The sequence below is a fragment of the Petromyzon marinus genome, chromosome 3 (assembly GCF_048934315.1).
Source record: "Petromyzon marinus isolate PM22_M1 ecotype Great Lakes invasive population chromosome 3, UKy_Petmar_22M1.pri1.0, whole genome shotgun sequence".
Classification (NCBI taxonomy): domain Eukaryota; kingdom Metazoa; phylum Chordata; class Hyperoartia; order Petromyzontiformes; family Petromyzontidae; genus Petromyzon; species Petromyzon marinus.
This window is the reverse complement of record NC_133669.1, coordinates 3,119,025-3,137,927: the sequence shown is the minus strand read 5'-3', so window position 1 is coordinate 3,137,927 and position 18,903 is coordinate 3,119,025. Positions and strand designations below refer to the sequence as shown.

Sequence of the window (18,903 nt, the reverse complement as noted above, 5' to 3'; positions counted from 1 at the left end):
AATGTAAAGCTGTGCAAGCTCGCAAATAGCATCAAAAATACATTAGCACCACCGTGAGAGTTTGGGATGCCACTAATTAAATGAACATACTGTACCATTAAACAAGTCCAGCGCAGGTCGCCTCCTTTAAGCTGTGAGTGGGTAAACAGAAAAAACACCTTGACAAGGGAATTAGCATAAAATGTAAAGCTGTGCAAGCTCGCAAGTAGCATCAAAAATACATTAGCACCACCGTGAGAGTTAGGGATGCCACTAATTGAATGAATATACTGTACCATTAAAATTCCTTTAACGTTTGGTTCGATTTAGAAGATCTTTCCAATGGTTGCTTAATTTGAAGCCATCTTCTCGGTTGAAATTGTGTCTGTGTTTGTAGATCTGAATTGCCTCGTGAACAAATCTCTGATAAAAACCCATGGGTTTGCAAAAGACCTTGGTATCGGAGAAAATTATATCGTGATCACCCACAGCGTTGTAACAATGATCAGCTACGGCAGAAGAATTCTTTTTGCCGTGATTCAAATCTGATTTGTGCTCGCGAATTCGGTCAGACACATGTCGCTTTGTCTCCCCGATATAGCAATCACCGCAGGTACAACTCAATTTGTAAACCCCGGGGTACTGTAAGTCAGGAATGACATCCTTCACGGATGGAATCAGATCACGAATTTTGTGTACTGTATTGAACCGGACCTGAATCTTGTGTTTGTTTAGAATTTTGGAAATCTTTTCAGTAACGCCTGCTATATATGGTAGTGTGATGGTTTTGACCGGAGTATCAAGTGGTTGTTTCTGTATGGAGGGAGAAACAGCTTGGCGGATGGTACGGTCAGAGTATCCATTCCTTTTGAGGGCCAGGTGTACATGTTTTAATTCACTGGTCATGTGGTGTTGGTCCGAAATGCAATGAGCCCTATGGTATAAAGTTTTGATGAGAGAATTATTTTGGGCTGGGTGGTGGTGGGAATCAGGTTTCAAGTAGGAATCTGTGTGGGTGGGTTTCCTGTAGACAGAATGCCCCAATGAGCCATCAGGTCTCCTCTCAAACAGAACATCTAAGAATGGTAGCTTGCCATCTTTCTCCACCTCCATGGTGAATTTGATGGCGGGATGTCTGGAATTGATGTGGTGGAGGAAAAGGTTCAGAGCTGGGAGGCCATGTGGCCAAATGACGAAAGTGTCATCCACATATCTCTTCCACAGGGAAGGTCTGAGGGTGGAAATCTGGATGGCGTCTGATTCAAATTTCTCCATGAAAATATTGGATATCACTGGTGGCAAGGGGGATCCCATGGGGGTACCCTCATTTTGTTTGTAGAAGGAGCCATTCCAAGTAAAGTAGGTATTGTTGAGGCAGTGCCTAACCAGTGCAGGTGTATCGGGGTCTAGTCTATGTTGGACCAAATTTTCAATTATTTCAATGGTATCAGGTACTGGGACCTTGGTGAACAAAGAGACCACATCGAAGCTGACAAGGATATCGTCAGGGGACAGTACAACGTCTTTGACCATAGAGACCAATTGGGCTGAGTTAAGTACTGCTGAGGTGGTCTTGCCAGTGAAAGGCAGCAAGGTATCTGACAGAAAACGGGCTAGTCTATAGGTAGGGGAGTTGATCGTGGATACGATGGGTCGTAGTGGGGTGCCTTCTTTATGAATCTTGGGAAGACCATAGAATCTAGGGGGTCTTGCAGCAGAAGGTTTTAGGGAGGGACGTTTAGTTGGGTCGATTAGGGAGGTCGAACTTGTGATGATCTTGTTTGTTTTTATCGCTAGGCTATTGGTAGGGTCATTTTTAATTTTTGAGTAACTTCCATCGTTGAGCAGATTCTGGATTTTGTTGTTGTATGAATCTTTATCCATAATTACAGTAGCGTTGCCTTTATCGGCTGAGAGGATGACTATATCACTTCTGTTTTTTAAATTCGCGAGTTCAGAGCGTTCATTTTTGCTGATGTTACTAATGGGTTTCTTAGCATTCTTAAGAATAGTGGCTATTTCAGCTCTCGCAACGTCTGCTTGGATGTGTCCTACGGCTTTGAGGGCTACATCGACCTGAGAGATGATATCATCTACTGGTATGTGTTTTGGGGTGACAGCAAAATTCAGTCCCCTAGCCAGTACTGTTTTCAGATTGTCCGAAATCGGGGTGCTACTCTGATTAATGACGATTTTGTTAACATCTAGTTTTGTTATATGTGGAACTGGGATCTTCTTTGATAGGTGGTTGAATTTAGAAATCAGGTTAGCTTTACATTTGACTGACAGTGAATCAGCAGAAGAAGCAGTCATGTTGTCTACGTGATTCCTATCAGAAGGTGACATTTTTTGTGTTAACATTAAATGAGCTTGTAGGAGAGTCCTGTCTAAAGTATCGAGTTCAAATCGGAGTAGCCTTATCCTCTTCTTTGGTTCTTTCGGTAAAGTCACGTAGAATGAGAATAAAATAATAAATTGATAAAATAAAATAACACAATAATATTCTCTCGAAATTTAGCCTTATCCTCTCTGAGATTAAAGATAGGCTGGCCTTAAACAGAATCTGTTTAGAATTCGGAGAAGATACAGCAGCAGAAGTGAGTGTGAAAGCGATGGGTATTACCTTGTGATCGCAGCATCTTTTGAGGAAGGTCAGCGTCTCGATGAGCTGTGACTTCTTGTCCTGTTGTCTGTTAAAGAGATGTGTGGATGACACTTTCGTCATTTGGCCACATGGCCTCCCAGCTCTGAACCTTTTCCTCCACCACATCAATTCCAGACATCCCGCCATCAAATTCACCATGGAAGTGGAGAAAAATGGCAAGCTACCATTCTTAGATGTTCTGTTTGAGAGGAGACCTGATGGCTCATTGGGGCATTCTGTCTACAGGAAACCCACCCACACAGATTCCTACTTGAAACCTGATTCCCACCACCACCCAGCCCAAAATAATTATCTCATCAAAACTTTATACCATAGGGCTCATTGCATTTCGGACCAACACCACCTGACCAGTGAATTAAAACATGTACACCTGGCCCTCAAAAGGAATGGATACTCTGACCGTACCATCCGCCAAGCTGTTTCTCCCTCCATACAGAAACAACCACTTGATACTCCGGTCAAAACCATCACACTACCATATATAGCAGGCGTTACTAAAAAGATTTCCAAAATTCTAAACAAACACAAGATCCAGGTCCGGTTCAATACAGTACATAAAATTCGTGATCTGATCCCATCCGTGAAGGATGTCATTCCTGACTTACAGTACCCCGGGGTTTACAAATTGAGTTGTACCTGCGGTGATTGCTATATCGGGGAGACAAAGTGACATGTCTCTGACCGAATTCGCGAGCACAAATCAGATTTGAAATACGGCAAAACGAATTCTTCTGCCGTAGCTGATCATTGTTAACGCTGTGGGTGATCACGATATAATTTTCTCCGATACCAAGGTTCTTTGCAAACCCACGGGTTTTTATCAGACATTTGTTCACGAGGCAATTCAGATCTACAAACACAGACACAATTTCAACCGAGAAGATGGCTTCAAATTAAGCAACCATTGGAAAGATGTTCTATGATGCCTCACCTCTCTAAACCAGCTTAAAAGACGCTACGAATCTTAACAACGTTCATTGAAGCTCTGTCGTCCCGACAGTTCTGTTCCTTTCACCTGAAGAAGGCCACTTGTGTTGTGGCCGAAACGTCGTGAGAATTTTATTGTGTTATTTTATTTTATTAACGTATTATTTTATTCTCATTCTACGTGACTTTACCGAAATAACCAAAGAAGATGTATAGAGATTACCAATAAACATTAATAATTATTAAAATGTGTCAAATTAAATGTTCCCACAAATGCTAATTGTAGAAAACAATTACTATTTACATTTTCCCCCATTGGCAGCTTATCAAGACTCGGTCATTTGCCTTTCAAGTTGGTTAAAGGAAGTGATACGTGCTGCTCTGTTGGATTAGTGCTGGAGCTGAGAGATAAGCACTCTGTGAACTACAGCGATGAGACATTGACTCTTGCGTCCACTACCTTGAACACTGTATGCCTTCATGTTTACGGCCTCATTGTTAGGTGCAGGGTGTGTGGTATGTTTTGCCTGAGGTTGTGTTTGTGTGTCAGTCACTCCATGGCATGTTGAAACACATTTGTACTCAAACCACAGACATTACTCTTGGTTTTTTTGTGGTTCTGAAATATTATTAAGGAGGAAGAATAAGGCAGTTCACCTTGAATGTTTGTCTTTACAGTGGCACAGTCATGCTAGATTGCATCCAGGTGGTGAGCCGGTGGTACCAGCAATTTCAGCCAATGAATGCGTGTGTATACACAGTCATAGTCTTCACTCAGTGCGGTTCTGCAGTGTCCTGCCGTGATGCTGTGGCTTTATCACAATGCTCCCTAAATGCAACCGCCCAAACGTAACCTTCCATGCTTACTGTGGGACACAGCCAACGTTATGTGGTGGCATTGTCAGAAAGTGGTAGTTTAAAGGGGCTTTGGTCCATGGTTGTGGGGACCCCTTTGCAATCCGTAACTTCGTCGGAGCCTACTTAGAAGCCAGTGCCACCCCAGCAGGGAAGTGAGAGGCGTGGCTTTTCGCCCAGTTCCACATCCACCACCTACCAATAAACGACGATGCCCGCTGGGCTGTGCGGCTGCGAATCATTGCATGATTTTGCATGTGGTTTTATTTTTGCATAGTTATTCAGTTATTCAGCTTGTGTTAAAATGAATTGAGTGTGTGTGTGTATGTGTGTGTGCACGCACTGTGGGGAGCGGTAGTGCAGCAGTTAGGACGCTGCGCTACGAACCCGGAGACCCGAGTTCGATTTCCGCTCACAGCCAATACCAGTGACGATTAACTGAGTCAGTCCTGGGCCTCCTCTAGGTCTACTCGGCCTCAAATGAGTACCTGGTGTGTTGTGTAAACTTTGCCACTAGAGAGACAAAGGCGGTCGGGCATAGTGCTGGCTACCCACCCCTTGGTGTACCATGCCGGCCTTCACAGGTGCTCGCTAACAGCACTTGCCACAACAGTCTTGTCTGGCTGTACGGGGGATATTTTCCACTCCACTACTTTTCAGCTTGCTCTCCCTGCCTTGTCACTGCTTCACATCCTCCCCCCTAACTCTGTCCTCCGCGACCTTCCTCTCCCCTCTCTGCTCTGATAACCCGCGTCACTCATAAGCTTTGCACAATATTTCCCCGGAAACTTTACTCAATGCGTTTACACCCCCCTTCCATCATATAAAGTATGCCCACTAAAACACTTTATGGGATGTATAATAATTATATTTGCGCCCACATTTGTATTTATTACTTGGGTGATATGCAAAATGGCATATGTACCCCATGTGGTATGAGCCCACAGCTCCCTATATAAACCACTGGCTCTGCCATCCTGGCCATTGCGTTTTTTATGTATGGGGAGCGGTAGGGTAGAGTGGTTAGCACGCTGCACTACGGACCCTGCAAACCGAGTTTATTTCCCGCTGACGGCCAACACCAGTGACGATTATCTGTCCATGATGACCGTGGCATTGCCCTTGTCAGCTGAGAGGATGACGATATCATCTCTCTTTTTCAATTGAGAACTCAAAACGCTCATCCTTACTGACTGGTATCTTAACGCTTTTGAGGGTTGCAGCGATTTCAGATCTTGTCACGTCTGCAGCGATGTGTTCCAAACCCTTAAGGGCTACATCGACCTGGGCAATAATATCCACTGGTATGTGTTTGGGGGTGACAGCGAAGTTCAGCCCTTTAGCCAGAACCGATTTTAGACCATTCGAAATGAGACTATTACTCAGGATCTGTAATCAGATCCTGAGTGTAATTTAATGTTTATTAGCTTAGACCTGGGGACAACAGTTAAGACGCCTGTCCACCTGACCAGCCACCTGCACAGACTTGTGTTATATGTGTGAATATTTGTGATTATTTTAAATTGTTAAAATATCAGAGTCTGCATGCTTTTTTGTTAAGCTTCCACTTTGATATTATTCAACAGAAAGATGAAAGCAGGTTATAAATATTTATGGGGCATGCATAAACTGAAATATATTCAAACCCACTGTGGGTTGTGGAGCAGGTTTTTGGTCCAACAACTAGATGTGTCAATATCCCTCAAGGAATCTCAACGCTTTATGATGTACTGTATTACCAAGCGTTCCATTCAAACCTATCCATATCATCAACAGCCACGATCTATCCAATGGCGAATGAAGACCTCCAAACTTCGTTGCAATGCCATCGCCGCACATGAGTTAAATACATCGCTCCATCTACGTGGCGGTTGTCCCCTCTTTTAGTTTCCAATCTCTCACGAGTCTTGCCCCATCCCTTTTGACGATGCGTCCTGCCCAAGCCGACCTACTTGTCTTAAGTCAATGTGCCTCCAATTTTCTTTTTTTTCTGATGATCTGAGTGTTTTTGTTTCTGTCCGTCGGCGTAATTCGCAGCACGCATCTCTCCGCACTCTGTCGTGTTTTTGCTTCTATTGTTCCATTTCATTTCTTCAGTGCCCATGCTTCCGATCCAAGCATCATGGCAGGGAAATACGGCTCTGATTGAAATCTTTCCTTGTGAGGCACATTGGAATACTGCTTTTCGTTGCCACATGTTTTTGTTTTTACAAAAACACTCCAATCTCCACGTGAGCACACGTCCAAATAGAACCAGGACTGCCATAATAAAGGTTTTTTGGTTAGATCGCGTAAATATATAAATGTGTCGTTAACACCCACCACCACCCGACACAGCCAACCAGTAAGGGTTGTCACATAAACAGAACATGCCAATTCGTCACCGACACACCCTGCAGCAGCAACAGCAGCAATCCTATGAAGGCGGCCGGAATCTCAACCCCCTGCGAGCGACAATGTCCGTCGTGTGCGCGTTTCTCTATCGCTACACCAGCAGCTTTCAGGAATGCTCTCCCATTGCACATGCACAGCTTCCAAGCACCATCCAGCTCCAAGCGGCAACTCAAGACTCTCACCTGTCAAGGCTCTCGCCCATCCAATTTGCACCTGTCCAGGCTCTCACCTGTCCAGGCTCTCACCTGTCCAGGCTCTCACCTGTCCAGGCTCTCACCCGTCCAGGCTCTCACCCGTCCAGGCTCTCACCCGTCCAGGCTCTCACCCGTCCAGGCTCTCACCCGTCCAGGCTCTCACCCGTCCAGGCTCTCACCCGTCCAGGCTCTCACCCGTCCAGGCTCTCACCTGTTCAGGCTCTCACCCGTCTTTCTGTCACCTGTTCAGGCTCTCACCTGTCCAGGCTCTCACCTGTTCAGACTGGCTTACGAAGCACTTTGAGCTCTGGATCAGCGCCTCCCGACTTCTCGATCGAACTACGCGTCCGTTTCGCAGAATATGTGCGCGTTATAAATTGTGTTGATTGTTATTGTCATTATGAATGCGTTTCACAATTTAAAGTCTTTTCGCGCGCCCACAGAACCACGACAACGAGACGGCGCTGCACTGCGCCGCGCAGTACGGCCACACGGCGGTGGTGCGCCTGCTGCTGGAGGAGCTCACCGACCCCACCATGCGCAACGCGCGCTTCGAGACGCCCCTCGACCTGGCGGCCCTGTACGGCCGCCTGGACGTGGTGACGCTGCTCACCCGCTCCCACCCTAACCTCCTGGCGTGCAACACCAAGCAGCACACCCCGTTGCACCTGGCCGCTCGCAACGGCCACACGGGTACCGTGCAGGTCCTGCTGGAGGCTGGCATGGATGTCAACATCCAGGTGAGGGGGGGGGCAGGCCGGCCGCGCACACAACGGACATTGTCGCTCGCAGGGGGTTGAGATTCCGACCGCCTTCATAGGATTGCTGCTGCTGTTGCTGCATGGTGTCAGTCAGTGCTGCTATCGGGGAGCTAAATGTAGCCAGCACAAAGCACATCACGCGGCTAACACCTTTATAAATATGACACTTTTCATCACACACACACACTTTAGGATTCATGTGTTTTTTTTGCAACACATGAATCGGGCTTTATATTTACCGAGTGTATGTGAACTCTAGATTGGCGTGTGTGTGTGTGCATAGAGCCTGATTCACGTGTTGTCAGTTACTGACTTTTCTGACTTAAATGCTAACTGCTGACAATGTTACCACTCGGCATCCAAATCGTTTTCGTTGTTTAACAAGTGACTTGTGCGGGGCAGAAACCGCGCAAGTGAATTTTGACGTCGGGAACTGGAAGAATTTCTGCGAGTCTTTCTTTTACGTCTCATTCTTGCGAGGCGAAAGCGCGGATTTCCGTCCGTGGAGGAAGCCGGTGTAGTTGGGGCGGTTTTGGGTAAAGCTTACGGAGGTTATCCACAACAGTTCACGTCGATGCCCATTGTGGAGCTTTCACCAGAGAGATGTATAAACATGGTCAAAAAGGGCAGGTGCCTCGAGTACCTAAGAGTCACCTCATCGGTAAAGAAAACCGGTGATGGTTGAAAATATGTTGGACTTTTTTCGCACTGTACGTAGCCAACCATGCTAATCGGAGGTGTGGGGAAAGGACAACAAAAAAGAACAACATGGTTGGTCCAGCGTGCAAATGTTTTCCAGATGGGGAAGATTGTTTTGGCGTTCATGGGTAAAACGTTCACTGCCAGGTGTAACTGGTTGCATTGCACATACTGATCATTTTTACGACATATGCAGATGGTAACAGCATAACTACTACGTATGTGTGTTTGTACAAATATGGTAGTTAAAGTTTCCCCATTCCTCAATGAGTATTGTGCACAGCTCATCTCCACTGATAGTTCTAAACCAATTGGTTCACTTCCACACTGCTATGGCAGGGACTAGTGCACCTGTAGGCTAACCTGTAGGGTGGTGCTTACAGAAAATTAAATTACATTGGTGATTGAGTCAATATGGCTGGAATCTCACTTGGAAATCTCATGAATGGGAGTCTGATTTTCTGCCATTTGGGAATGTCATGATCTGTGTAGTAATGATTTATCATGCTTGCTGGTGCTGCGGCGTGCAGTAGCAGCGTTTTGACACGTGCTTGTGCTGGCGGTTGTGTGTGGCTAGAGCGAGAAGGGCAGCGCTCTCCACGAGGCTGCGCTCTTTGGCCGGGTCGACGTCGTGAGGTTGCTGTTAGAAGCCGGTGAGCGAGACATCGCTGACATCACCGTGACACCGCACCTTGCTACATCACAAATTTACCCACAATGCACACAAATTTACCCACAATGTGGCATTCCTGACATACAGCAATGCCACACCACTTGGCCATGCCACACTTTTTCTCTATCATGTCCAGCCTAACACTTTCGCAATGCGGCATGGATGCCACCATGCCACGAGCCAATAAATAATTAAGTTAAAGACGTTACTCTCACTAGTTTTTATATACCTGAACCATTGGTGGAAAGTCTCTGTGTGGGTCCAACCACTGTTAAATGGTAATTTTCTCGACCCCTGAGAGATGAAGGGCTGCATCCACCCTCGACTGGGATTTGAACTTTAAACGTTCTGATCGAGAGCCCCGGGCATCGACCACTGTATGCTTGGCCGTACATGAGTTAATTGCTTTACATGATACCGAGCACTCACATTCTACCACCGTTGCATCTTAACCGGTGGTTTGTGTGGCCGTGCTGCAGGGATTAATGTGAACATCCGAGACAAGCAGAGCAAGACGGCACTGGACATCCTGGGGGAGCACCGGTCCCAGAAGGCTTTGCAAATCTCTGCCCTGCTGCGTGGGGAAAGTGCAGGTAATGGATAATAGTTGGGTATAGTGATGCTGTTATTCAGTGATATTGAAGGTAACTTCCATTGTGCAAATGATATCTTTTTACTCCTGTTTGTTCCTAGACCATTGGCCGAAGGACAAATCGGCTTCAGCGAGGCCCATGACGGAAGTGGTTGGTGAGCAGCACAAGAGGGTAGGGGAAAGGAGGCCGAGCAACCCTGAGCAGAGTGGGGACTTTCTCTACGAGAGCCTCTGCAATGCCCTCTCCAACTCCTCCACATCCCTTGATCACACCGATGAGGATGGCCTCAGCAAGGTGCCAGCACTCGCCACGCGAGGGCGGGGAAGAGCGTTTTGCTGGACGTGGGGTAGAATTAGCAAACGGCATCTTGGCTGTGTAGAGTTGAGCAGTAATTTTATATGTGAAGGTAATGAGAGCTTGAACTTTTATATATGCACAATAAAGTACATATGTGTGGATGACCAGTTATATAATTTGAAGAGTATGTTAATATTATGCTTCCATATGGTTTGAGCCCCAAAATATTGTTTCGTAGGATTTAAGAGTAGTTTTATAGCTTAAGTTCACCTCAACTGTCTGTCTTAAACTGAAAATGCATGTTTTTTTTTCAGTGTAATGAATGTACTTAACAACAAGGTCACAGTATTCAAATATAAATATTATCTAAAGTAATTTCAGCTTGCATACACATGCATTGAAAAGTGTAATTGACCAAAGGTGGGCACGGCTCGCTGTTTTAAAGCTACGTCGCAAACTACTGGATATTTTTTGTTGCAAAGCCACGGGCCGGTATACATAATTTAAATAGGGTTATTAACAACAAATTACATTATCCTATAATTGCACGAAATAAAACTGGTTACTTACAAATGGTTCCACAAATCTGGCTGTCGCCTGATGAGACTGTAATTAACTCGGAATTGTAAATGTGGATTTGCTCTCCAACACACCGGTGTGCTGGATCAGGAACAAATTGGCCACGTTCTGTTGACGTGACAGACCTTACTGTTTTTGCTGTCGGGTAGTGGCGGGTTTAACGACACATTTATATTTACGCGGCCTTACGAAAAAAAACAACCTATATTATGGATGGTTACTTACTAGCGCTCGCTCAAGCAGTCCACGAGGCTACGCGCACGCTCGGAATCTTTTCCCTTTCTTTCAGCAGCGCACGCGGCCCCCTCCACCTGCAAACCCACCGCCAGAGGAGGAAGCGGACACCGAGGTTGACATGTCAGGAGTCTCTGCTCAGGTGAGTTGCCCTCATGGGTGATGGGCATCAGGCGTGTGGGGGAGGGGGAGAAGACTGTGTAGATGAATGAAACGGATGGTGGGTGGGTGGGTGGGTGCGACCCGGTGACTGACATGATGAGTAGGGAAGGTGACTTGCAACTGTGAGCAGAGCTGAGCAAGTGAATGGCGCCTGAAAAAGTGCTGCACGGCACATGGTTGGGATGCACTGTAATAAGCCGTATCCTGTAATCATGATGACATGTATAAGAATAGGCTTCATCCTTTGTGGCAAAAAACATGTGTTAAGATGTTCAAACACCAAATATATACCTTTTGCAAAGCATCCCAAGTCTGCATTAATCACACGTACTCTGTGGCAAAACATGCAAACAAGCATGTTCTAAGAAACTGATTGGCCTGCACCAGAGACGGCCTTCTTTTATGGCCTTGTCTCACCAGTGTTAGACCAGAGAATGCCAATAGGTGAACATCATTTTGATACTGGCAAAAAGGTCCCATAGATATGTTGCCATATTTTACCTTTTTTTCCATAGGTTAAGTTAAAATTTCGAACTATGTTATCAATATGTTGTACTTGTGCTGGTTTGTGTATGAGATTGCTTTGTCAGAAAATCTAAACAACTGTGTAATTAACACATTGCAGTCTATCTATATATAAGAAGCTTCACTTATAGCCTAGCTAAGTTCTGTTCAATGTACTGAAATCACAGCTTAAGAATGTCACTGAAGGGCAATGGCTTGTTTATTAAATTCTTCCCAAGAGGCAATTACCTGGTTTTGCGTTGTGCGTGTGTGCATGTTTGCCATCCTTGATCGGTGCTAGCTAACAGCACTTGTCCCAACAGTCTGTTAAGGCTATACTGGGGGGCGGGGGGATCTTTGTCTCTTGTGCGTGATTGTACAGAGGAGATCGTCTGCACGCGATGAGGGCTGTGACATTGGGTGGGGTGGGAACGAGAACCCGTATGAACTGTTGGCAAGCGCAGAGTCCCGAGGCCTCCTTCCCACGCTCACCCTGGACTTGCCACCCAGTAAAGGTGAGGGGTTTCTCTTCCCGCATTCACCTGCAGGCAGGCGCGCACTTGCTCACCGTTCAAAGACGTTTTAAAAGTCTCTCCTTGTTCAAGAAAGCAAGAACGCATGGGACAGTGTTTCGTTTTTATTCGTATGTATATATTTTAAAGTGATTTGTTTGCCTTTCCTCTACTTTGCACTCCTGTTGTGTTTTTTGCGTTGTTGTAATTGTTCTGACGTCATGCCCCTACTGGACATATGTAAAAAAAAGAGCTTCAGAGCTCATCGGATTTCTCCTTCAGTTTAAAATAAAAATTAAGATTCTGAGTGTCTCTCCTTTGCCAGTGCTCAACCAGTGGAGAGAGTCCCATATTTCTTTGGCAGGAGTCATGATCACTTTCTGACAAAACACCGCTGTTGTTTCATACGGTTGGTGTTGGGCGGTGCGGGTGCTGTTTGCGAGCATGAACATTTGCATATGAGGGGAAATCTCGTGCTATTATCCACAACATTATCCCTGGATGAACGTGAATAGGAGGATGAATTTGCCAACAAGTGTGGAATCGTTGTAGTGGTGTGGTGCACCGTAGTGAACTGGTGCAGCGGAGTGCGCCAGATATGGTGGTAGCCGTGGTATCGGCAAGCTGTAGATGGCAGAAGTGGCAAAAACCACATTGTCAGTATCAGTAGCCTCAAAAACAACAAAAACGTACTATGTAAATGGTATCGGTCAAACATCCCAGTGCTGAAAAATTACCTGCAAATAAGTACATTTGGATTACAAATTTGTACATCGCCCACGACTGCGAAAACTTGGCAGGACCGTCCTGAGAAAAGGTGGAGACTCGGTGGGGTTTTCCTGTGTCAACAAGGATAATACATCTCATCATCATTGTTATCCTTTATCATTTTCATGCTATCATTATAATCAGCCATGAGAATTACATTGTCACAAAACGTGTTATTTTTAAACAAGGACATTTGCACACTGCGCAAGGGGCTTGTCGTCTGCCATTTAAGCCATTGCTTTAAATCATTTTCTCCCTTGGTTCCTTTCTTATTGATGTCCTCCCACTGGCGGTCTACGCGTAGAGGAGCTGAGGGATCTGTCCAGCCCGGACTACTCGCCACCGTCTCCAGACACCGCTGTGCACAACATTCAGAGCGTCATCCGCCCGCAGGTGAGAGATACTCGGCGTGTGACAACAGCTTGCGCGCGTCACCTGTTTTGAGAGCCGCGGTTTCGGTCAACGGCGCTAAGCTGCTTTAAGGTGATGTTTTTGTATTTGATCTATTTACAGCCTAGGCAGAGACAGTCTCTGTTTGGAGTGACGGAGAAAAAAGGAGACGAACTTCGGGGGTCCGGGACACTCGGGGATGACAAGGGGATCGTCCAGCCCAGCAGAGGTGAGGGCTGGCTATATGACCCCGAGACCAGTTGAGCTGCTGCATGTTGCTCAACATCCATTGCTGCAGCTGTTCTTTTTTCTTCTTCTTCATAAAGAGGGACTTGTTATGGTTATGGCTTCTCTGATGATTGCCCGTGTTGTGATAGCTTGTGTGTTTTTTGTGTTTGTTTTGTTGCCTTGCACGTTGGCTCGCATGTTGCCTTGTGTGCGTGGTGGCTTGCCGTGGGTGGCTTGCGGGCCGGCTTGTCCTGTGCGTGTGGCGCGTGTAGGTGGAAAAAACCCTTGTTCAGGGCCTGTGGAGCCGCCACTGCCGTTGCCAGGCCGTGAGTGGCCAAATCATTCGGACGTACCTGTCACACTCAGCCAGTCCAGTCTGTCCAGGCAGGCGGCAGTTTCCAACCAGGCGAACTTCCCCGTCGAGTTTGCGGGCCTCCTGCACGGGTCCTCCCAGACAGCTCGGGTTCAAGCGGACCTCAGTCGAGGGTCGCCACGGCCGCTCGCTGACTCGGCTTCTTCTGGCCCTTGCACAGCAGCCCGCCTCGATCAGCTTAACGCCAACACCGCCTCGGGGAAGTGCAAGAACGGCCACCCAGTCACGTACAAAACTGTGTTTCACACGCTGGTCAATCAGGCTGCGGCAACCGCGGAGGGCACGAGTGTCTTCCACTCGCTGGGGCGGACGCGCTCCCCCAGGTGCCTCGTTGAGTTGGAGTTGACGCGGAACATTTCCAAGTCAGACTCCGACCTGTTGGTCATGCCATCCGAGTCGGCCGCTCACAACGGAAAGAGCTGCTCGGAGGATGAGGTGTCGTACGAGAGGCGAGGAGGAGGGTGGGGGAACGCGCGCAGGGGGGGTGGACGGCGCGGACCTCTGCGCACCCCTTCATTTACGAAAGAGTGGGAGGAGGTACGTGACGAGCAGTTTCTGTTTTTGTTAATACCCCCCTCACCACCCCCCCCCCCGTTCCTCCCCCTTGCATTGTCTTCACGTTTCACGGCATGCCGTTTTCATGTTTTACCGTTTCACGGTGATCGTTGTATTTTCCGTTGTTCGTTATGCACACGTAAACGTGTGTAGGACAGTTGTTAAATACGTGCTCTACTGAGCCTGTTGTCCATGTAATTGGTTCGCTTTAAGTGTTTTGGTCAGGTACATGTGTAATCTTGCAGTTATGGATTGGTGCGGTATCTAGGGTACAGTAGTGGTAATGTCTAAAGTATTTTAGGGTTCGTGTTTAACATATGTTTGACCTCTTAATTCTTGAAATTTGTAATGCGACTAATTGGTTGTCCGTGTTTTTGTCAAAAAATTACGCTGGAATGATATTCGTGCTTATATGTTTTGGGGATATGTGGGGACCAGTAGTGTTGCATATATATGTGGTAATTGTATAGGATGATGATATTTATTGCATCTAATAGGTGTGATTTATTGTTTATTGCCAATAAGTTGGGCTGGAGTGCCAGTGTATATATGCCTGGGGGAGATCTAGGGTGTGTTAAAGAGTTCAGGTCTACACCGCTAAATCTTGTGTTAAATATCACACGTGTACATAGTGCGTGGCTACTTGTACAGATGTATACATCGTCTAAAAGCGACTTCATTTCAAGACTTCATTGCGTGTCGACTGGTTGACCTGTTAGGCCTTTGGGCTTGTGCTCAGCAACTGTCTAAAAAAAATTACACGAAGGAAGACATTATTATTATTAGATTGTGGGGAAGTGGAGGGAATTCATATTTTAATAAGAAGGGAGAAGTCAGGGGGAGAGGTTGTCATGGGGAGAAGGTAAGACAAGAGGGCTTCTTTAATAAGAGGGCTTCTTTAATAATAAGAAGCCCTCTGGAAGAGACGATCCTATGCAGAGGAAGAATGTCCTTCAGCTGTGAACAGGGTGATGGAGTCGTGCAGAGGAGTTAAGAGGTGGTCCCAGACAGTTGAGGACAGTAACACATACATGATCAGGGGGAAGATGCATTGTTGCCTTTTTGCTATATGGGTAAGCAATCTGTGCATATAAACTATTTGTGTTTTACACTGTTAAGTGATGGTTGAAAATTAGACTCGTAAACCAGTCTGCTCTCGAGTGAGCCGTGCAGTTATTTTAGTGTGTACTTAATTGTGGTGGAATGCATTTTCTATTCCCTTGAGGCTAATTTGTCAAGGTATTTACGTAGCAGGATCTCAGATACATGGCCTACGGATCTACAGAAGGATTCAACGATGAACGCATCGAATGCACTTGTTTTATATGCACGCAACAGCCAGATAAAACGACAACTCTTTCACTCGTTTAACCAGTCACCCCATCCCCACTCGACCTTCCACTGCATATCTGATCTCGTCTCATCCTGTAACCTCACGTCTTTATTCACTGGTCTTTATTAAATCTTGCACTCATCCATAATTGCCATCCCACATTGCATGTCACCAATCCTCGTGCCCCTCTTCTTTCTCCGTGTTCCCAATTCTGTTGTTAAACCCTATTCTTAAAATTCAATAATTATTTTTTCTTTGTAGTTTGCTGCACTACCACAGACGATACCTAATTGATAGTGGTAACTTAACAGACGCCGATGCATTCATTAGCAATCATGGGTTTAACGAAGAAAATGTTTTATTTGAACTGCAAATATGCAGTGGTGAACGTGGAGAACAACAACGACAACGACCATTCACCACGAAGTGGCGGTGGCGTCATCACGGCGCTTGTGCCGTGCACTGATACACGCTACATGGGCAGTGCACTCTGGCTTCCTCCCCCCGATTTAAAACAAACAACACAGGACCGTTTATCACACAGTGATGACGTTGCACGTTCAAATAATGCACATCATCAGACTGACATTGTATTATTACTGGGATGAGTAGCACAATTTTATTGATTTCTCCAAAGAGCCTATTTTGTTTTTTTTCCATGGTGAGCTCTGTCGACCTTAAGGGCCCCTGGCTATGTTTTTTCCCCCCACACCCATGGTAGACCAGTCTGTAGATCTGCGAATGCAATCCCAGTTTTGTTATGACCTAAGACATGAGCAAGCACTGGAGTCTTTTAGGGCCAACTCCATGAGGACAGTCTCCACTTCCTGGGCTTCAGCAGGTTCCGTACCAACTCCTAAAATCTGCACAAGACCCACTCTTCCATCAAGCGTTATAGGCTTGACAACCGAGGCCTCCCATGGAAACTGGCTTTGGTTGAACAGCGCTTCCTGCCGTGAGTCACATTTAATTTGCATCTGGCTGATGTTGGCCTTTAGACCGTGCCACCGGCTTTGGCAGGGTACCCAGTGTAAAGTGGTGGTGTCTGTGCTATCATAGTGTAACATTTTTGGAGTGCTCACCTCTGAACCTTGCGAAGCTAACACACGCTGACACCGCCACACTAGGAATCCACCCTTCCAGCTACGGTTATAGCACCGAGCATTTCATGGTGTTCAGTTAGTCCCGAGGTGTGCGGTTGGTGTTTTCTCTGGAATTACCTTACTGATTGGCTGATGATGCAAGCGAGTTATTGCCAGAGTGTGACGCCATAGCCGCAGAACGTACCATTCGTGTTTTGTTTGTTTTTAATTGGTTGAGAGGGGAGGCAATTTCAGCTCCACAGCCTTCGCTGGTGCCTGGGTGCGTGGAGAGCTATTGTGTTTTTCAATCGCGGCTATTATTGCCATTGTGTGCATCGGTGTCCAAACCGCTGCCGCAATCGTTGAATTGGTGCAATACGGGGGCCAGAGGCAGCTATAGAAACTTCTGGAGGGGAGTAGGGGTGGGTGGCTGGACGGGGGGGTGGCAGTGCTGAAATTAAAAAGCTAATAAAAAAAACATTAAATGATGAATGTAATTTTTTTCTTCCAATTAATATAATCAATATATAATTAATCAGATTCACCACCACGTGGTGGTGTCTGTATAGCGGAGCTCATGGTGACCAGCTCCCCGACTTGCTCCCGAAACCTGCCTTGGCCTAAAATATCTCATTCACCCCTTGCTATGGTTGCTGCTGCGCTGTTGATGGTCATGTCATTTCTGTGGCTGCTGCTATTGAATTTGCTTTTGCTGCTGCTTTTGCTGCTCTTGCTGTTGATGCTAATTTAGTAATCGTTCAAGTTTAACATCATCATGTGAGACATAGTTTGTCTTTCAACTTTCAGGAATATTCTCTTTCAACATGAATTCCAATCTTACAAACTCCTGAAGGTGCTTTGATACACTTTTAGGTCAAGGAACAAATCCATAAAAATATATTTGCATCCTGCAAATTCTGATTAAGCATATGTAGTTAAAAGTGTGGCTTGCATTTTGAGTTCCGTGATCTCTACGCTCAAGTTCTTTTGTCAGATTATGACTTTCTGGATTTATCATTCTGACTTCCTGAATGTTGACCTGATGATGTTTGACGAATCGTTAAATCTGTTTGTGAGAATCGTGTTTAAACTTCCCGGCGACCTGCAGACTTTAATCATTGGAGTGTTAAACGCTTGTACACGTCAGTTTAACACGTAGGCTTTCGCGACCAATATTATTCACAATAACACACATTACAACTAATTACTAATCTACAACTCATTACTAATCTACAACTCATTACTAATCATAACCATTGACTGATTACCAATCGATTATGTAATTACAATACCCCCCCCCTCCGCCTCAAATCACTGCACCTGAAATTAGTTAAATGATGGCGTCACCCTGCTACTCTATTTAAGACCGGGAGCAAGCGAGGGCTTTACCATTCTGGCGAATTGCCCGATGATGCTGGATGTAATTACCAGCGAAACGTCGTACTCAAACTGTAAATGTTGTGGATTCACTCTTCAACACACCGGTGGGCTAAAGTAGTGAACTATTTGTCTTTTGTCAACGTGACACTTTTTTTGCCGATTGGCTGTGTCGGGTGGTGGAGGGTTACGACACATTTATAAATAACGCGATCTAACCCAAAAACCTTTATTATGAAGGCTTGTACACGTGACGATTAATTTGTTTGGCTGTTTTGTGTGGCGGAGGCTTCTTAATGACTAATTTTGGCGGGATCATTATGACCTAACCCAAAAAAATCTGTGGTGAATCGTACGAGGGACATGCTGAGCCGAGGACAGCGGGAACCAAGATGTTTAAATTTACATGCCACCCAAATCTCGGTGGCCCTAAAGATGAAATATGTCCGTAATGTTGGTGTAAAACTGCCTCCTCCATTTTGTGTTGTACTCCCACCGCGAAGAAGTACTAAATCGTATCCATGCGGGGGTGTGAATTCGTAATTATATTTGAATTGCCTGTGCCTTTAAGGGTGGTTCAAGGTTAACCCTCACTTTATGCTCCATAAGAAATAATGAGTGTTAAGTTAATTAAGCTTTTACCCTTTCTTTCCTTGACGTTCCTCTGCTGGGGCGTTAGTGTGTCTCCCATGGGCGTTTTAATGCCTAAATGCCAAAAGGCGTGGAATTCTTTGGAACACGTGTCCAACTGTGTCAGGAATCTGCTTTC

At 45.9% G+C, this 18,903-nt stretch overlaps 1 protein-coding gene across 4 annotated transcripts in view; it reads left to right on the top strand.

The window, feature by feature from the left end:
* LOC116951782 (ankyrin repeat and SAM domain-containing protein 1A) overlaps nt 1-18,903 on the top strand; it is a 55,257-nt gene that overhangs the window by 15,922 nt on the left and 20,432 nt on the right. For 2 of the 4 annotated variants that reach the window (XM_076072514.1, XM_032970539.2), the window contains 9 exons: nt 7,458-7,754; nt 9,052-9,127; nt 9,627-9,740; nt 9,841-10,034; nt 10,906-10,992; nt 11,899-12,031; nt 13,101-13,189; nt 13,310-13,415; nt 13,687-14,324. In XM_076072514.1, the coding sequence (XP_075928629.1) occupies nt 7,458-7,754; nt 9,052-9,127; nt 9,627-9,740; nt 9,841-10,034; nt 10,906-10,992; nt 11,899-12,031; nt 13,101-13,189; nt 13,310-13,415; nt 13,687-14,324 (1,734 nt within the window). The remainder of the gene's footprint in view (nt 1-7,457; nt 7,755-9,051; nt 9,128-9,626; nt 9,741-9,840; nt 10,035-10,905; nt 10,993-11,898; nt 12,032-13,100; nt 13,190-13,309; nt 13,416-13,686; nt 14,325-18,903) is intronic. The other 2 variants (XM_076072516.1, XM_076072521.1) reach the window with 2 other exon arrangements.